Source organism: Carettochelys insculpta, chromosome 1 (genome assembly GCF_033958435.1).
Source record: "Carettochelys insculpta isolate YL-2023 chromosome 1, ASM3395843v1, whole genome shotgun sequence".
In the NCBI taxonomy this organism is placed as follows: domain Eukaryota; kingdom Metazoa; phylum Chordata; order Testudines; family Carettochelyidae; genus Carettochelys; species Carettochelys insculpta.
This window is the reverse complement of record NC_134137.1, coordinates 38,571,494-38,586,572: the sequence shown is the minus strand read 5'-3', so window position 1 is coordinate 38,586,572 and position 15,079 is coordinate 38,571,494. Positions and strand designations below refer to the sequence as shown.

The 15,079-nt window shown below is 44.6% G+C and overlaps 1 protein-coding gene across 1 annotated transcript in view; it reads right to left on the bottom strand.

Moving 5' to 3' along the window:
- Positions 1 to 15,079, bottom strand: part of DYNC2H1 (dynein cytoplasmic 2 heavy chain 1) — a 346,899-nt gene that overhangs the window by 199,783 nt on the left and 132,037 nt on the right. Inside the window, exons 55-57 of the mRNA XM_074984721.1 lie at positions 7,966 to 8,103; positions 4,046 to 4,159; positions 2,546 to 2,706 (exon numbers count right to left, since the gene is read on the bottom strand). Coding sequence (XP_074840822.1) covers positions 2,546 to 2,706; positions 4,046 to 4,159; positions 7,966 to 8,103 — 413 coding nt within the window. The remainder of the gene's footprint in view (positions 1 to 2,545; positions 2,707 to 4,045; positions 4,160 to 7,965; positions 8,104 to 15,079) is intronic.

The following is a 15,079-nucleotide window of genomic DNA, read 5'->3' as shown; positions in this document are numbered from 1 at the left end:
CCAAATGCGACACTTGTCACTTATGTGTCCTTCACCCAGACACTTCAAACAGCTCCTGTGATAATCATCAGGCATTTACAGCAATACTATGGTTTAAAGCCTGGGTACTGGAGCATGCCCTGTCCCTAGACAAAGTCCCATCCAGTTACTCTACTAACAGTGGGGGGAGAGGGATAGCTCAGTGGTTTGAGCACTGGCCTGCTAAACCCAGGGCTGTAAGCTCAATCCTTGAGGAGGTCATTTAGGTATGGGGGCAAATAGATGTCAGGGATGGGGCCTGGCCCTTCCAAGAGGGCAGGGGACTGGACTAGATGACCTCCCAAGGTCCCTTCCAGCTCAAGGAAGCATGTACTTCCATTACATTCTATTCTACTATATATACCATTGCACACTGATAAAATGCAAGTTGGGTAGATACTGATACAAAGACACTCCCTATTAGAGGAGGGGAGGGGTACTAGTTTAAAAAAATGGGGGGAGGGATAGCTTAGTGGTTTCAGCAGTGGTCTGCTAAACCCAGGGTTGTGAGCTCAATCCTTAAGGAGGCCATTTAGAGATTGGGGCAAATAGATGTCAGGGAGGGTACTTGGACCTTGCCAAGAGGGCAGAGGACTGGACAAGATGACCTGCCAAGCTCCCTTCCAGTCCTAGGAGATGTGTATCTCCAATAAATTAAATTAACTCAACTATATTACAGAAAAAAGCCATGAAACTGGATGACATGAACACTAGATAAGGCAGCACCATATTGAGGATGTGGGGAGCAAGTGGCACAGTTTATACCACATCATAAGGGTGCCAGTCCAGAGGGCACCAGAGCCACTCCCCTATAAATACTGCTGAAGAAAACCTTTGGCATCAGTGCATGTAGCGAGCACATACACCTAATGTGTAATGGACATGAGCAGTCACTTCTAGAACTAACTGAAAAAAACTATTAGTTAAAGCCGTTAAAAGGGCTTGGTGGTCTCTCAGATGCATCAGACTTCCTCTCTAAAACATGAGACAGTGAGAGAAACTGAATTGCCCTGCCTGCACCTCACCATTACAGGCTCCAAGTGGAACATGAGAACTGTAGCCTCTGAGCATATGTATTTGATTTACAGCTTGTAGGCCTATATTCAAGCCCCTCTATTGTCCTAAATCTTTTACTTTTTTCTTTTTTTTAATTCTATTCTACCCTAATGCAAGGACCTATAGGGGTTACTGGTCTGTAAAAAATCAGCATTAGCACTTTTTTTAAAAATATTTAGGTAAGTAGAAGTATGTGGAAATTTCCAGCCCTTCTAACTAGGTTAGTGTAACCGAAAAGGGGTCAGTGTACTAAGGTGGAATGCAACATTAACTTGCGTAATAGCTGAAGGTGCCAAAAATACAATGACCCCGTCCAACTCGGTATCCCGCTTTACTGTAGAGGTGGGGTCATCACGCAGTACTTCTTGGCATTCTAACCACTGGATGCTCATTTGAGGAATTTGTCCACGAGGACATGAAGTGAAGTCTCCTGCATATTCAAAAGGGTGTCTTAGTTTAATCGTCCAATCAAATGCGCATAACCTCAAAATCTTACAGTGTGAAAGTCTGGTTTTAGTTTTGGGAGGCCTGGCTGAAGTGATGCAAAAAGGCTGATAGAACCTCAATGCAATAGAAGGGACTTTTCCACCTCAAAGTGTGGATCTTTCCTCCTCAGTCTCTCCTTTATCTTTTCTGTTCACTGGTACTAGTATCACTTTAAATCTTTTCAGTTTCCTCTGCTATACTACTTCCTCAACTTTCACCATCAGCAGAGTGAGGCTGGTCTTCAAATTCCTCAAGCCTTCAGGGGGGAGTGTGAGTATGGTGTTATATTAGGCATTTGCTATTGTGTATTTAGGCTCCACTTATCTTACAAACTAAAAGGAATGAATCCATTTATGTGTTCCTTGCCCTAAATATTTTATTTTGTGTGATTTTAATACCAATTGCAATAAAAATTGTTCTGTTTTGGTATTGCTCACAGTGTACATGTGATTGTTGAAGTTCCCAATTCCTACCTCCAGACATGGAGCTATTTTAGCTTTTAATATCTGTAGCTTGGGATGTAAGGCAAACTTAGAGAGTCTCAAGTCAGATTGGTGAGCTGATACCCAAAACAATATTCCTAATCATATTCCCAACTCAGCTCAACAGAACTGAAGAGCACATGCACACCCCGTGGGTACTTCTGGCATATGCAACACACATCCATCTAACCTCTGATGTATGCAACATATGCACACCATCAATGGAATACATTGGTGGAAAATCACATGAAAGAGAACAAATATTAAAAAGTCTCTGAAACTAGAGTCATGGTAAAAGTATTCTGCCAGAAAGATACAATTGTTATCAATGATTTATCAATTTTATCAAATTTAGCAATTTAATCCATATCTGCTTATTGTTAAGAATAAAATTCCTTGTCTTCAAGGTCATTAAACATTTATTGCCAACCTATCATGACTACAAAAGAAACTGTTTTACATTCTACATTACTGAACTAATGTCTTAAATAAAATCAACTCACCTCTTCATGCTCACCCATGATGTATCAAAAATCCCCATCAGTCGTAAAACACCCTCTAGTATATCTCTGATAATGTCAGGTGGCATTCGCAGTGACCGGATTTCTGACAAAGACTCTGGCTTTATATTTCCAACTGCTAATTTAGCTTCATTAACAAGTGGCTACATAAATAAAAGCAGTTTTATAAACAGGAGACAACACAACATTTATATCCTCTCAGATTACAAAAAATGTGTCTTTTTCTTTCACATTTAGCATTTTATTTTCTTCATTACATCCAACTTATCTTTTAAATAAGTATTAAATTCTCAAAGTTTAATTTTAAGAACTTAAAGTAAGCAGGTGTTTACATATGGCAAGATTTATGTTCACATTACACTTTAAATTATAATCCAATCATTTTCTTAATTTTAATTAAGTAGTCATATAAAATGTTGTAAAGTTTATTAAAATTAAAACAATTAACTCACTTTTTGATATTTTTGCTGTTGAATACTTCCGTTTTATTAAAAACACATAACAAACCGTATTAAGGAAGATCTACACACCACTGACCAAATTAAAGCTGTTCTTGTGCAACTACATGGAAGTGGCGGGCCACAAAAAGCTCTTTCTTCATGTGAAACTACATCCAAGGCAAAGTACCCAGTTGTTTGTAGGGCTGCCACCCTCTGACCCCCACCTCTGGAGAAAGTCCTCCCTTTTACATTCAACTAGATTGTGGAGGGCACAAGGACATTCTGCTCCCCCGACATCCAGCTAGTTCAGGAGGCACCAGAACCTTCCATTTGGCACCCAAAGATGAGCTTCACAGGGTTTCATGTCCATGCCAGCCAGCCATTGAACTGCTCATGGGTAGGATCTAACACTAACGACTAACGATTAGTAAGAGAAGAGGCCAATAGAATACTGCTAGAGCTGTTTCAAGCCAGCATAGCTGAGAACGAGCTGAGGACAGTTTGCCAATGGAGTACTATATCTCAATGGCACAGGGAACAAGAACAACTAATGTGCATATGTGGGCAAAAAGATGCTGCTATGAGAAATCTATACTCAAAGGAAGAGAGGGCACCAGCACACCTTCAGTGGAGTACCCAGAAAAACAGTACTCAAAGAAGAGTAACTTTCTTACTTTTTACCCCTTTTAGCACTGGAGACCAAAAACAGCTACTGGTAAGTAATATTATTCTCACGCATTAACAGAATTATTTACAAAATTTCAGTTAATTATACTTATCCAAACCTACTTAAGGCAGTAGGTTTGCATGAGGGCAGCAAAAGAAGGCTTGATTTGGCTTGAAAAGTCTTCATTGTAATAGAAATAGGAAATAAAACAGCTTGATTCCCATATCCAAAACTGAGCATCAGGATTGACAATTCTGGACATAATCAATTAGAGAAAATAAATATGAAACTTCAAGATTTTTTTTCCAAATCTTGCAGATCAGAATTATAGTCAAATAAGATCAGCTTTACCTATTCATTTTCCTTATTTCTCACCTGAACCTCTTTTAGTTCATCATCAATTTTTCTTTTCCTTTCTTCAATTTTTACAACTTCTTCTGCTATCTTGTGTTTAATTTTTTCCATTTCTGTCTTTTGCTCACTGGCATCCTATAAGAAGATAGATTATTCATGAGGGAATCCACTTCATTTTTCAAACTTGAATGTATGGTATTATTATATTTTTGATACTCATGTTTCTATCATTCTTTAATTTTAAAACACAGTAGAGTAGAGTAGAGTAATCTTTCATACTAAAGTACTACAAAAAGTACACACTGAATTACTTTTTCAGCCCTGAATCAGGAGGGCACTTAAGCATGTTTCATTTTAAACATGTTTAAGTCTCACTGACTTCAGTGGGAATCAAGCATGAACTTCACTGCTCTCCTGAAAATAGAAACACTTGCTTAAAACTGAGGCTTATGTAAGCTGATACACATATTTCTTCAACAGGCTGGTAAGGAAAAAGAGATACATTATTATTGTTATGCCTATTTTTAAACATTTGGGAAACATTCAGATATTATCATCTGGGAAGGCATAAATAAATCAATGTGACTACACTATGGAAGTGTATACTGTAACCTGAACATCATGTTCAGTTTGGACCTATCCCTAGGTCCTCACATCTAGGCTATGACTAAATCACATAAATCCTTTATGCATAACCTCTACAATTAGGCTTTCCCATACATCCAAAGAAATAAAACTCTCATCCTTGCTCTCATCATCCTGCATCTCAGTTATTGCAACATCCTTCTCTCTTGCCTTGACAAATGCACTCTTGCCTTGCTCATGTTCAGTCAGATGTTGCAGCAAAGATGACTTTCATAATCTGCTGTTTAAACCATGTCACCCAGCTCTTTTCATCCCTAGACTGGCTCTCACTTCTCTGCCACATTAACCATAAACTACTTATTTTCACTTTCAAAGTCCTTCACAGCATATCTTCACCCGACAATTGAGATGTTGAGTCTTACTTTCAATCAGTCCATAACTACCACCTCCCTCATTCACTTGTTCAGTTTCAAACAAGCACTTTTGTATTTCCTTCCTTAATGGCCCCCATGCTTAAGTGGAACTCCCTATAAACAACTACAAATCTACCTTGCAATCCTCCTTCACATCCCTCCTTAAACCTTTTCTTTTCTATAATGTCTATTAAAATTTTACAATGTTTAGACTGCTTGTGTCATGACCACTGCTTAACAGGCTGACCAATACCACCACATTTTTTTCCTTTAATTCTCTTATCTGTTGATATCTATATGCTGTCTCAAATTTAGACTATCAACTTACTGGAATATTGGCTTTTTGATCTGTGTTAGTGCAGCACCTAGAACAATGGGGTTCATAATGCATGAGTAGGGCTCCTAGCCATTACAGTAATACCACTACTATTCAATATTAACAACAACATAACTACTATTTAACTAGTATTGAGCACATGCATCTCCCACTAAAGTTAACAGGAGGTGACAGTGCTCAGCCCCTTTGAAAATCAAGCCAATAATGTGTAATCATGTTCTCAAAAGTAGCAACAATAAGACCATAGATATTTTGAAACAGCTATCTTGAAATATCTTATTTCAAAATAACACGACTGAACATGAAGGCCACATCTACACTAGATGGTTTTGTTCACAAGACCCGCAGAGCATCCACACTAAAAGGTCATACTCCTGAACCCCCTCAATGAAGAGGCACAATCCCCCAGGGTACGCCCACCACACCACAGCCCTAGCCAACCGTGGGCACCCCGCCCGTCTCCCAGAGCAGGTGCGGCCCAAAGTGAAAGAACTGCGCCAGGGATACATCTGGGCACAGGATGCATGCTGCATGTCGGGGACAGGGTTGGCCACCTGCCCCTTCTACATGGAGCTTGACCAGCCTGTGGGGGTGGGGTGAGGACAGTATCCCCAGCTAACAGACTGTCAACACAGCCAAGGACACCCCCACAATGCCACCGGAGTAGTAGGGGACCCTGCTGCAGCCCCAGCTAGGGCCTGACACAAACCCCAGTAGACATAGCCTCGAGAAAATAAAGCAGGTAAGCAATGGAATTAATTGCCTAGGGAGGTTGTGTAATCTCCATCATTAAGATATTTAAGAGCAGGTTAGATAAACACCTCTTGCCTTGAGTGCAGGGGTGTGAGGACAAACTAGAAGCATCTTGATTCTATGCCTTATGTGGAAGTATAAGATGTGACATTGTACATAAAAGAGTTACATTGTAAAAAGAAATTAAATCACACTGATACAATGTTGCTTCTAAGCTCAAGAAGGGGAGGTTATGCTGATTTAAACAGAGCCAGGTGTGCCTGGAAAAGCAGGAACCAGAGCATTAGGTGCTAAACGGCGATTAATTAAGGTTACTAAGGAGTCATCGGCAGGGGATTGCTGAGGGTGATATGGAAATGAAGGTACCTAACTGGTCTCAGGGACTATATGGGGTGGGTGTGTGTCTGGTTTTTTTTCTTTTTTCCTTTGTCTATTAACTTGCCTTCTTGATCTGTATAAATTAAGAGACCTGAGCCCTGGGAAGGAGCTCACTTTTCTAAATGTATTAGCAGAGCAGCTTTGCTAATAAACAGAGTGGTCTGACAAATTGTGAGTCTTGAGTCTAACTTTGACACTTACAAGCATATATGGGGATTTATGGATAGGATAACAGTTAAGAACTTTCAAATATAATCTGGCTTCCAACAGTCTTCCTGATGCCCTTGGAAATATGGGATAAAAGTTATTTTAGCTACAGTCAGTCAATACACCTAGATAATCCATTATCCTCGCTAAATTTCAAACACATCTGCTTCAATACATCAGAATAAATAAAAACTCTTAAATACTCAGTTTCACAGATTCTATGGGATAAACATAATGTATGCAGCTGTATGGTACTGCAAGCCAAGTCATTTTTTTTAGGCTGAAGCCACCTGGTCTACTGTACATAGGAAATCTGTTCCCTTAGATCTCAATTACAGATTAAAGTATTATTGGTGCCTGATCAATGACAAAACTCCCTCTGATGCTAGTCAAAGTAGGGTTGCCTCAGTGTGGCTTATCGTCTATTTAGGATCTTCAGAAATCACATTTGTAACAAATACTAATATCCACTTTCCACACAAATTAGAAACCTTACATTTATCTTGGGAAGTGTCACTAAAGAAAATGATCAGAGGGGTAGCCGTGTTAGTCTGGATCTGTAGCAGCAACGAAGGGTCCTGTGGCACCTTATAGACTAACAGAAAAGTTTAGAGCATGAGCTTTCGTGAGTTAACTCACTTCTTCAGATCTGAAGAAGTGAGTTAACTCACGAAAGCTCATGCTCTAAACTTTTCTGTTAGTCTATAAGGTGCCACAGGACCCTTCGTTGCTACTAAAGAAAACTGCTTTTCTAAAAAATCAAAAAAAATCAAAACAAAAAAACCTACCAATAAAAACAAAAAACACCACCTTTGAGCCAAGTTTCAGCTACATGCAAATATAACACAGAAGAAATTTACAAAACTTGGCACTTAAAATATCATAGATAAAATAGGAAATCTGAGTGATTATTTTTTATTTTTAATTTCATTCTTTGACAAGGTTATAAAATAGAGCAATTAGATACAAAAGGATAAGGAGAACCCTTCAGTCTAAACTGTAGTAATAAGAACAAGTCAACTGCTGAAATAAGACTGTTCTCCTCTCCTATCCTGCTTGGTCAACCCACACATTGATTAAATTCCCTTATCATTTTCTGTCTCATTATTAATCTGTTCAGGCTTCAAAGATTCATTTAATCTTTTAGATTTTTGAAATGTTTGCCAGTTTTTCGGCCCTCAATATGCATCTCCAAGCATGAGAATCTCTGGAGACAATTTCACAGAGGGAAGATTTTTTTAAGATTCTGTTGTAACCAACAACATTACCTGCATAGACACTGTAATTTCTTGGAGCGCAGCATCAGCTTCATCTTGCTTAGTTTTGAGTAATATGCTTTGTTCTCCAGCTTTTCTGTTCAGTTCATCTACTAGAGCTTTGGCTTCATTCAGTTTAGAGACTCCTGCCTACAAACATTAAAAGAAATAACACATGGCTAGCAACAATCAGTAAACAAAAATATCTTCACCATAAAGTAAGTTTGGCACAGGCAGCCTTGGAAGGACATAAAGTGACCTATTTTGAATAGTAACAGAGAGAGAGCCGTGCTAGTCTATATACTATCAAAACAAAAAAGCAGTCAAGTAGCGCTTTAAAGACTAACAAAATAATTTATTAGGTGAGCTTTCTTAGGACAGACCCATTTCTTCAGTATGGCTATGGTCTGAAGAAGTGGGTCTGTCCCACGAAAGCTCACCTAATAAATTATTTTGTTAGTCTTTAAAGTACTACTTCACTGTTTTTTTGTTTTGACCTATTTTGGTAATGGTTGTATTCAGGAATGTTGGAAAAAGAATTATAATGGGAGTACTGATCATGAAAACTGTATTTGGTGTTTGTTCATCACCCATAGCATCCCTAGTTCCAGTACCACTGGTTCAATTTTAAGTTTATTTGGGTTAAGGAGTACATATTCTCACGCCCGCCCCTATAAAATCTTGATAATTCCCATTTGGGGGGAAAAAATGACAATTGGCTTGATGCCTGTTCCATCATCAATAAATCAGAGTGTATGAGCTATAGTTAAAATACAATTTGGTCTAGTTCCCAAAAAGTCAGTGGATCCACAGTGACATCTCATGAGCTTTACTCTCCATTGTGTATAATTTTCTTAATGTATTTTCACCCCAGAAAGTAGATTCCTTAACTTCTCAAGCTAGATAAGCATCAGGACTTTCAAGTTTCCTTTCATTATAGTGAAAATCTGAAATTTATTATGAAAAGCATTAAATGTAATTTTTATACCAAATATTGGGACTTGACATTATTTCCATTAATTCAGTTACATCTCAATAGCTAAAATAACAATATTGCCTTTGAAGGCAAATTTAGAAAAACTGAAATCAGTCAAATTTCACTATTCTGTTTTTTTATGTTGTACATTTTGCAGAGAATGCAGATGTGCAAAATTGAAAAGTTCAGACTTGTTTTAGATTAACATTTGTCTTTAATTACTTATATTTTACATGATTCATAATGACAAAATACAATTCACACAAATACTGTGTATAAAATATCTTAGACTGGCAAAATCTTATTTATTTAGGAGCCCACTTTTTTCATTTTCCTCTGAATAAAATTTGTTTTTCAATTTAAACTAAGAGAAATTATTTTGGGATCTATCACATCAACAAATCATGACACAACAGTAATGATTTTGCCTGTCATACTGGTATGTCTTTTTACAGACAAATGAAGACATGATTCCTGTCCTGACAATCTTAAAATTTAGTCTCAGAGGAGTAACCGTGTTAATCTGTATTTGCAAAAACAATGAGATGGCACCTTAAAGACTAAGGCTCTGTCTACACTGGAGCCCACCATCGAAAGAGCAAAATCAAAATTCAGAAATCGATATACCACCTCTCAAAAGAACAGGATCACACAGTTCCAACCCACTCTTTCAAGGACCCATCCCATTATTTCGAAAGAGAGTGTCCACACATGCACAAGTGCTCTTTCAAAAGAAAAGAGACAGAGATGCTGCAGACAGGGTCTCATGGCCGCCAAGCCCTTCCGGGGCCCGCAGCCAGCCACCACCTGAAAGAGCCCCCCTTCAGCTCCCCCGCCCTGCACTAGCTGAGGCCTGCGGAGCTGCCAGGAGCAACGTGGCACCCCAGCGCAGCAGCACCATGGCCGCCGACACCCTGCTCCTCACACTGGATGCAGATATCATGGGCACTGTTGCCAACATTGTCTGCACGGTCGCCAAAGCCGCCCCCCCTCCTCCTTGGGAGACAGAACAGCCTCCTTGAGGACACGGAGTGCACCCAGCCTGCACCCCACTCCTGGCACCTCGGCACCTGTGAAGCCACCACAGCAGCACAGACTGGCGAGAGTGACTGGTTCTGGGGCAATGGGATGATGCCACCTGGCTCCGGAACTTTCACATGAACCGAGATACCTTCCAGGAGCTGTGTCACTGGCTGGCACCTGAATTGAGGCATCAGGACACCACCATATGGCCTGCGCTCCCCCTCAAGAAGCGAGTCGCAATTTCGGTATGGAACTGGCCACCCTGGACTCTTACCACTCAGTGGGCCACCAGTTCGGGGCGGGCAAGGCTACTCTTGGAGCAGTGCTAATGGAGGTAAGCCGGGCCCAGGGCACACTCCCACCACGGGAAGATGGAAGTGGGCCCATGGGCACAGGGACCCCTTAGGGGTCACCAGCCAGAGGGGCCGGGAAGGAGGTCGCTGGCTGGGAACACCCTGCCACAACCTCACGAGAGCGCACAGCCTCCCTCCCTGCAGGTTGTCTGTGCCCTGAACGCCATGCTCCTGCACCGGGTCGTCTGTGTCGGGGACCTGGACTCCATCGTCGAGGGTTTCTCCTCGTTGGGGTTCCCAAACTGCTTTAGTGCTCTGGAGAGGACACACATCCCCATCTGCACCCCACCACACAGTGCCGGTTGCTGTATCAGCCGGAAGGGCTACTACTCAGTGGTCCTCCAGGCCATGGTGGACCACAACAGCTGGTTCCTGGACATCTACGTGGGCTGGTCAGGGAGAACCCACGACACCAGGGTCTTCCGCAATTCTGGCCTGTGCCGGCGTACGGAGGCCAGCACCTTCATCCCCCAGCGGGAAATGCCAGTTGGATACACCAACGTGCCGCTATGCATAGCTGTGGATGCTGCATACCCCCTACTGCTGTGGCTGATGCGGCCCTATACTGGCCACCTCGACCCCAGCAGGGAGGCCTTCAGCACCCACCTCAACCAGGCCCAGCATATGGCTGAGCTTGCCTTCGGGCACATAAAGGGGTGGTGGCGGTGCCATCTTGCCCACCTCAAGGTGTGGATGCGCAATGTCCGACAAGTGGTGGGAGCCTGCTGCGTCCTCCACAACAGCTGAGGCCACCATGGGGTTCAAGCAGCCGGCTGCTGTCTCCAGCCACCAGGCGAACCATGACAGTGTCCAGATCCAGGAGTCCCTTCATGTAAGTCTTGCCCCAGGGCTGCACTGACCACCCCAATGCTCACCCCTCACCCTCCCTCCATACATCCACCCCCTACACCACAGGCACCGCCACCAACACTGCGCCCATGCCGCCCCCCCACAGGACCACGGGACACAGGCATTGGTGCACAATATAAACCTTTACCAAGAATAAACCGTAAAAAACTGTGGTATAGAAGTCCAACTATTTACAATGTGTGTGGAGGGACACCCCTGTATGTTGCAGGGCAGGGGGCCTAAACTTGGATGGAGGGGGAGGGGGCTAGAACTGGGAGGATGGGGCGGAGGGCCTGAACCTGGAGGGGTTGTGGAGGGGGCTAGAACTGGGAGAGGGGAGGGGGCCAGAATTGGGAGGGTCACTCAGGCAAGAGGGTTGTGGGCCAAGAGCCACACCAGCCCCAGGATCCCCTTTCCCCCTGGGAGTGGGTCCCACTGCAGGGCTGGGATGGGGCAGGGAGCACCAGAAGGTAGGGACGTGGTGGGAAGGCAGAGGATGGATCGGTGTGGGGTGCGGTGGAGGACTTTGTGGGGGATGTGGGGTGGGCAGGGGACCCTGGATGGGACCTTTCTGGGAGGGCCCTGCAGGGGACTCAGGGGGTTGGGCAGCTGGGGGGTGCGGAGGGCCAGGAGCCAGGCCACATTGCCCATGTGCTCCTGCAAATTCCCTTGGATAGCGTCCAGGTGGGACATGAACCGGTCCCAGGCCTGCCTCCGTAACGCCAGGTCGGACTCCTCCAGCCGGAGGTGGTGTGCCATAAGCTGTGTCTGGCAGAGGCTGGCGGGGTCATCCCCCATGTACCACTGTGACCTCCGGCTGCGGACCCGGCATGATGCTTTTGCTGAACATGCCTGGCCCCTATCCAACGCCTCCAGGGGACTCTTGGGGACCACCAACAACAATGGGCTGTATGGGCCCTTGCTTGCTGCACCGGCAAGGGGTGATGGATAGCATGTCAGTCTCCAAGCAGGACTCGTCCCCCATTCCCCGCTCCAGAACCCTGTCCCCGCAAGGCTCCGCCTCCCCCAGAGCCTGGGCATGGTGGGCATGGCATTCCTGTGACATCAAGTGCACATTGGCCTCCCTCCTGGGTGGCACCATCCCCGAGTTTGGGCTGGCCCGCAGGCGTCCCATTGGGCAACTACGTACCTGGAACTGTCCATGGGTCTGGATGCTGAGTGGCGCTGGCAGGTGCAGAGGGCGTGTTTGGGGCTATGGCCAGCTCAGGTGTCCAGCCCTGGGCCTCCAGGCCTGTGCCCGGTCCACTGGCAGGGGAGCCACCCCTACCCTGCCCACTGGGGTGCTGGCCCCACTGTGCACTTACTGGGGCGGACCTCGATGATCTCTGGGGACGCCCGGCTGCCCATGGCCCACCTGGACGACTGCAAGGGGATGTCGATTATGAGGTCACCCTCCTTGCTGGATCAGTCCCAGGTGGTGTCTGCCCCTGGCTCAGGCTGGCTGGTCCTGGCTCCTTCAGCTCCTCTGGCTCAGGCTGGTCTGCTGAGCTGTCCAGGACTGCTTCGGGTGGGGAGCTGTCCCAGGGCCCCAGGATGCTGTGGAGCTCCCGATAATAGGGGCAGGTGGAAGGGTCTGACCCTGGGTGCCCAGCCTCATACCGGAACTGGGCATAGTCCTGCCAGAGCTCCTTAATTTTGCTCCAGACTTGCTCTGGGGTCCTCTCTGGGTGGCCTTGGCTGGTCAGTCCCCAGGCCAGGCAGGCAAAGGCAGTAGCTTTCCTCCACTTTACCCCCATCTCCCGGAGGACCTCCTCTTCTCGCCAGAGGCCCAGAAGGTCTCCGAGTTTACGGTCCATCCAGGAGGTGCCCCTCCTCTTTTCTTCTGGGACGGACTCCTGGGAGCCCCGTGGGGGCTCTGTGGAGGGGGCCCTGGGGCTCAGGAGACTGCCAGGCGCTGGCCATGTGCCTGTCGCTGCCTTCAGGGGTGGCTGAGAGGGTGTGCTGCCTGGGGCTCATGCTTTCGCAGCTTGCCTGCTCTCAGCTTCCTACCACGTGGTTTCTGAGTCCTGTGGCTTTAAGAGCGGCCAGACGCATGGGTCACAGAGCTCCGCTTGGCGGGGCAGGCATCTCCACACTCAGGCTGGGGGCCGTCATGGAGGACTCCTCTTTTGAAAGAGCGGGCCGTGGCACATCTGTACGTACCTTATTCTGACGTTGTTTTTTGACGGGTGGCACTCTTCCCGTAGGGGATTGGGGCCCAGCTTTCGACAACTGAGCTGCTATCCTTCGATTTCAAATCAAAAGAGTGCATGGCACGTGTAGACACTCACTTGGTTCTTTCGAAAGAGGGAAGGTCTTTTTGAAATACTGTGCACGTGTACACACACCCAAACAGATTTATTTGGGCATAGCCCTTCTTGGGCAAAAACCACTTCACCATAGAATCATAGAACACTAGGACTGGAAGGGACCTCAAGAGGCCATCGAGTCCAGCCCCCTGCCCCAATGGCAGGACCAAGTACTATCTAAACCATCCCTGATAGACATCTATCTAACCTGTTCTTAAATATCTCCAGAGATGGAGATTCCACAACCTCCCTTGGCAATTTATTCCACTGTTTGACCGCCCTGACAGTTAGGAACTTTTTCCTAATGTCCAACCTAAACCTCCCTTGCTGCAGTTTAAGCCCATTGCTTGTTGTTCTATCCTCAGAGGCCAAGAACAACAAGTTTTCTCCTTCCTCCTTATGACTCCCTTTTAGATACCTGAAAACCGCTATCATGTCTCCCCTCAATCTTCTCTTTTCCAAACTAAACAAGCCCAATTCTTTCAACCTTTTTTCATAGGTCACATTCTCTAGACCTTTAATCATGCTTGTCGCTCTTTTCTGGACCCTCTCTAGTTTCTCCACATCTTTTTTGAACTGCGGTGCCCAGAACTGGATACAATACTCCAGCTGAGGCCTAACCAGCACAGAGTACAGAGGAAGAATGACTTCTCGTGTCTTGTTCACAACACACCTGTCAATGCATCCCAGAATCATGTTTGCTTTTTTTGCAACAGCATCACACTGTTGACTCCTATTTAGCTTGTGGTCCACTATAATCCCTAGATCCCTTTCTGCTGTAGTCATTCCTAGACAGTCTCTCCCCATTCTGGATGTGTGAAACTGATTATATCTTCCCAAGTGGAGCACTTTGCATTTGTCCTTATTAAACGTCATCCTGTTTACCTAAGACCATTTCTCCAATTTATCCAGATCATTTTGAATTATCACCCTTTCCTCCAAAGCAGTTGCAACCCCTACCAACTTGGTATCATCTGCAAACTTAACAAGCGTACTTTCTATGGCAATATCTAAATCATTGATGAAGACCTTGAACAGAACTGGTCCTAACACAGACCCCTGCAGAACCCCACTTGTTATACTTTTCCAGCAGGATTGACAACCATTAAGAACTACTCTCTGGGTACGGTTATCCAGCCAGTTATGCACCCCCCTTATAGTAGCCTCATCTAAATTGTATTTGCCTAGTTTTTGGTTAGAATATCATGAGAGACCATATCAAATGCTTTACTAAAGTCTAGGTATACCACATCTACCACTTCTCCCCATCCACAAGGCTCGTTATCCATATGCACATAAAACCTAGGTTAGATAATACTAGACATCTACAAGAAGAGACAATGAGTACCACTGAAGCATGAACCAGAGGAAACTTACACAGTAGTGGTTCATGAGGATATTTCCTTTTATAAATTATTTACCCTGGTGTTTCCTTTTATTACAAGAAATTGATTTTGGTTATGCTACTGTAGGAGTCATGGTAAGAGTCAATGAGAACAAGATGGTCAAAAAGGATAGGTTGGGAAAGGAAGGTTGTGTAGTTTACAGGATTAGGGAGCTCATTCCAGGAAAGAGACGTTATGGGAAAAAAGCATATGGGAACTGATGGAAGTGTA